Genomic DNA, 3,891 nt, shown 5'->3' with positions numbered 1-3,891 from the left:
AAATTAATTTGTAGTAATATTTAGTATAACTTTATCATTAAAATTTTTTTTTTGTTTTAGGAGGAAATTCTCTTGCATTAAGAGAAAAGCTACATCATAATTTTATGTTAAATTTTGAAAATTATTGTATAAAAATATATACTATATTTAAACATTCGTCTTGTATAACCATGACCAATTACATTTTTTTAGTAACAATAAAAAAATAACTCCAATCTGAAATTGTTATTGTTATTTCATTTTTTTATCACCATTGCCTTACAGTAATAAATTCTGTAAAACTTCACACAAACATTAAGACCAATGCTGTTGCGATGTGAAATAGATACAAGCATTACAACTATAAAGTTAACAAATCTCCTATTATTTTTTAAGCGTGCTCTATAAAAAAACAAAATATACATACTTAAAAACAAATATAAACATATATTTTTATGGTCTAATTTTTTATAAAAATTTCTTGCATTTATTAAAAAATCATTGTGTAAATTTTTTTCCAATTTTAATTCAACTAATTTAGACACAAATCTATGATCCATGTCTAAACAATTTTGATAGATCCTATGCTCTAGAACAAATTGTTTATGAATTTTTAAACAATATTTTTAAGTAAAGTAGTTAAGTAGCTGTACTCGTCTATTCAAAGCTCTATCATTCTGATTTTCTTGAGCTAGATTTTCATCAGCTTGTTCTTCTTCGCGTTCTTCAAAGTCATTACCGTTGTCTCCATGTCGAATACACAAGTTATGGATAACAAATCCACACATGATAAGCTTAGAGGCATCTTCGACCTTATGCAAACGAATTCCAGTTTTCAAAGCATAAAACCTGTTTTTGACAATTCCAAAATATCGCTCAATTATGTTTCTAGTTTTTCTCTGTGCTATGTTGAAACGTTTTTGAGCTCCGTCTGGATCACCGGGAAAAGGTGGAATTAACCATTCTCGACATGGGTACGCAGAGTCAGCCAAAATTACAGCTCCATTAAATGGAAGCTCTCCAATTTCAAACTTGTTCCATAGGTTGCAATTTCTTAGAACCTAATAGCAGTAAAGTCACAATATTTAAATTTACTGTAAGTTACATTATAATACATTATATTAGTTAGTCTAAGCTACATTAAAATTAGCAATCATAATAGTTCAAATAGTATGTTCAAATATGAACATTCCGAAGAGTGTCACGTACTAGTTGAATAGCCGGCATTAGTGCACTAACAGTTGTAAAATATAACTTAGTGACAGACTTACATGTGCATCATGCCACCTTCCTGGACTGTTGGTCGATGCATAAAATATGGATGTGTCGGGTCCACATACTGCCATTGCATTTATGCTATGGACATGATGGCGATTGATTAGAGAATCTTCATCTGCTTGAGGAGGGTTAAAAAGGAGTATATGAGATCCATCCAGGACACCACATACGCACGGAAAACCTCCGATTTCCATGAACTTCTGTGGAAAAGTGGAGCAATCATTGGGCCACTTTATGATCTCTTGTCGAATCTAATCTTATAGGATAACAATTTTTATCTTTACTAAACTTAGTTTTTAATTTACTTACTAAAATAAAAATAATAAGCAACTTTATATGACAACGTAAAACTTTCAATAGTTTTATTAACTTAATACACTAACATTGAAAATAGCTTCTCCTACACTGTGTATAATACGATAAATTGTGTTGGTAGAGATTCCATGACAGTCTCTGAGAACATGAAAAAAAACATTTGTGCCAATAAAATGAAGAAATACCATTATCTGGAAACGTACTGAAATGCTTTTATTTCGCTTAGTATAATGTTGCAAATCATCTTTAAGCCTAGTTTCTAAAAAATCTAATACAGCTCTTGGGACTCGATACTGCTCTCGAAAAACGTTGTCAGAAACATCTTCGTTAAAAGAGCGACCATTAAACTAAAATGAAATTGAAAAACAAAACAAAAATATAATTTCTGTGCATATTTAGTATCATTTCTGATTTTGTTCGATAACAAATCATTAAAAAAACATCAAAATTCAGTAATTTTAAGTAATGCTTTAAACTCCAACCTCTCGAGGCAATCGGTGGCGAAGCTCATTTTCTGCAACTTCGAAATCTAAATCTTCATCCGAAAAAATTAAATCCATGTTCCTATTTTAATTTTACACAGTTTTTTTAAACACCAAATACTAGAATGTAAAAATATTTATAAAAATAGAATAGACAGCACAGCCTACTTAATAACTAATAAAATTTATTTAGTAGGCCTACTTAATAAAATTTTTAAAAAAAATTGTTGTTATCAATGACGTATTACGGATATAAAAAGTGCGTGAATTTAAGTGACGTATACGTTTTATGCTTTATAGCAATGGCCGAAAAAAATACAAATAGCGATAAATTCTTCGAGTTTACGCATTTTTTTACGTGTAAATAATTTACTTTAAAAATTGCGTTTTTACGAAAGATTTTTTTTCTCGAAAAAAACTTCGAATTGTTTATAGCATTGGCCCCTGGATAAGTATGTTTTAGTATTTTATTTTTATTAGGTTTTTGTAAATTAAGTTTTTTGTAAATTAAATTTCTGTAAATTAAGTTTACCGTTTGAATTATTTAGAAAACCCGCCATTTAGTTTAAAATTAATGGCACAAATTAATACTTTTATTTATATCTAAAATAACAATAAAAGTATTAGTTTGTATTTTAAAATATCAAAAAGCAAACAACTATTTTTACTTTGCTTTTCAAGAATGTCTCAGAGTTGGCCGGAAATAATCGAGTTTCGTCCGTTGTGTGTGTCCATGATTCAGATTCAGAGTTACAATATTTATGGTAATTGAACGATAAATATCGTAATTAATCGATAATATCGAAACTTTATCGTGCAAATTTTTTGGTTACGATATTATCGTAATATAAAAAAACTTACGAAACGCACATTCCGATATCTTATCGTATCGTACTGTAATAAGAAAAGTTTCGAGACGCAGACCCTTATAAATTTGTAGAAAATCCCTTAACGAAAATTTTTCTCATTTAACAGTGTGTTTCATCAATAAAGACTCATCAGAAAAAAAGGTTTTCTGACCAGTCTTTATTGATGAAACACAGTGTTAAATGAGAAAAATTTTCGTTAAGTGATATTCTACTATTTTGAATACTATTAGAATACATTTAAAATTATTTATATATATATATATATATATATATATATATATATATATATATATATATATATATATATATATATATATATATATATATATATATATATATATATATATATATATATGTATATATATATATATATATAAATATATATATATATATATATATATATATATATATATATATATATAACAAATATCTTGATTATATATAATATATATCAAGGCCAAATAATTAAAAACATTATTTTTTCATAAAAATGTTTTGTTTTTGAGAAGAAACAAAGTTAATAAAACAATTCTTTTTGTGCTACATAACTGTAGTCCACTACTATGGCTACCATGGCTACGCGCCAGAAAATGAGGATTTAGTAGTTTATAAGTATTAATAACTTTTATTTTTAACGGTTCCATATATAAAACAATCTTTTTTTTATTTTTTTATTTTGTAACTTAATACGTCACTATATAAACATTTTACATACAATTAACTTTAATACATTTATAAATACAAAAATATTTATATGTATACATTTATAAATAAGATAAAAGTTAAGATAGTGACAGAAGTAAGTAGAAGACTGCAGTCTTATCATCAAGCCTCTTTCATTTGCAACTTTGCAATAAGTTGCAATAAGTATGAGTACCAGGTGGGCAAAACGACGGCCAAACAACGTTGGATAGACATGAAAGTAATAATAATAATCCATTTATTTAACCATAAATATGAAATTTACA

The 3,891-nt window shown here is 27.0% G+C and overlaps 2 protein-coding genes across 4 annotated transcripts in view; one reads left to right on the top strand and one right to left on the bottom strand.

Moving 5' to 3' along the window:
• The window catches only part of LOC136079716 (uncharacterized), a 2,697-nt gene extending 2,475 nt beyond the window's left edge, over positions 1-222 (top strand). For 2 of the 3 annotated variants that reach the window (XM_065795939.1, XM_065795937.1), the window contains exon 5: positions 1-222. This exon is cut by the window's left edge and continues 323 nt beyond it. In XM_065795939.1, coding sequence (XP_065652011.1) covers positions 1-24 — 24 coding nt within the window. In that variant the 3' untranslated portion in view covers positions 25-222. The other variant, XM_065795938.1, reaches the window with a different exon arrangement.
• Positions 223-605: 383 nt separating this feature from the next.
• LOC136079312 (putative nuclease HARBI1) lies at positions 606-2,222 on the bottom strand. Its single transcript, XM_065795046.1, has 4 exons — positions 2,055-2,222; positions 1,641-1,919; positions 1,251-1,508; positions 606-1,040 (listed from the first exon to the last, which is right to left on the bottom strand). Exons 1-4 carry the CDS (start codon positions 2,130-2,132, stop codon positions 606-608), a joined length of 1,050 nt encoding a protein of 349 aa, XP_065651118.1. The 5' UTR covers positions 2,133-2,222.
• Between the last annotated feature and the right edge of the window lie 1,669 nt (positions 2,223-3,891).

The sequence above is a fragment of the Hydra vulgaris genome, chromosome 04, assembly GCF_038396675.1.
Source record: "Hydra vulgaris chromosome 04, alternate assembly HydraT2T_AEP".
Taxonomy (NCBI): Eukaryota; Metazoa; Cnidaria; class Hydrozoa; order Anthoathecata; family Hydridae; genus Hydra; species Hydra vulgaris.
This window is presented reverse-complemented; position numbering and strand designations above follow the sequence as displayed.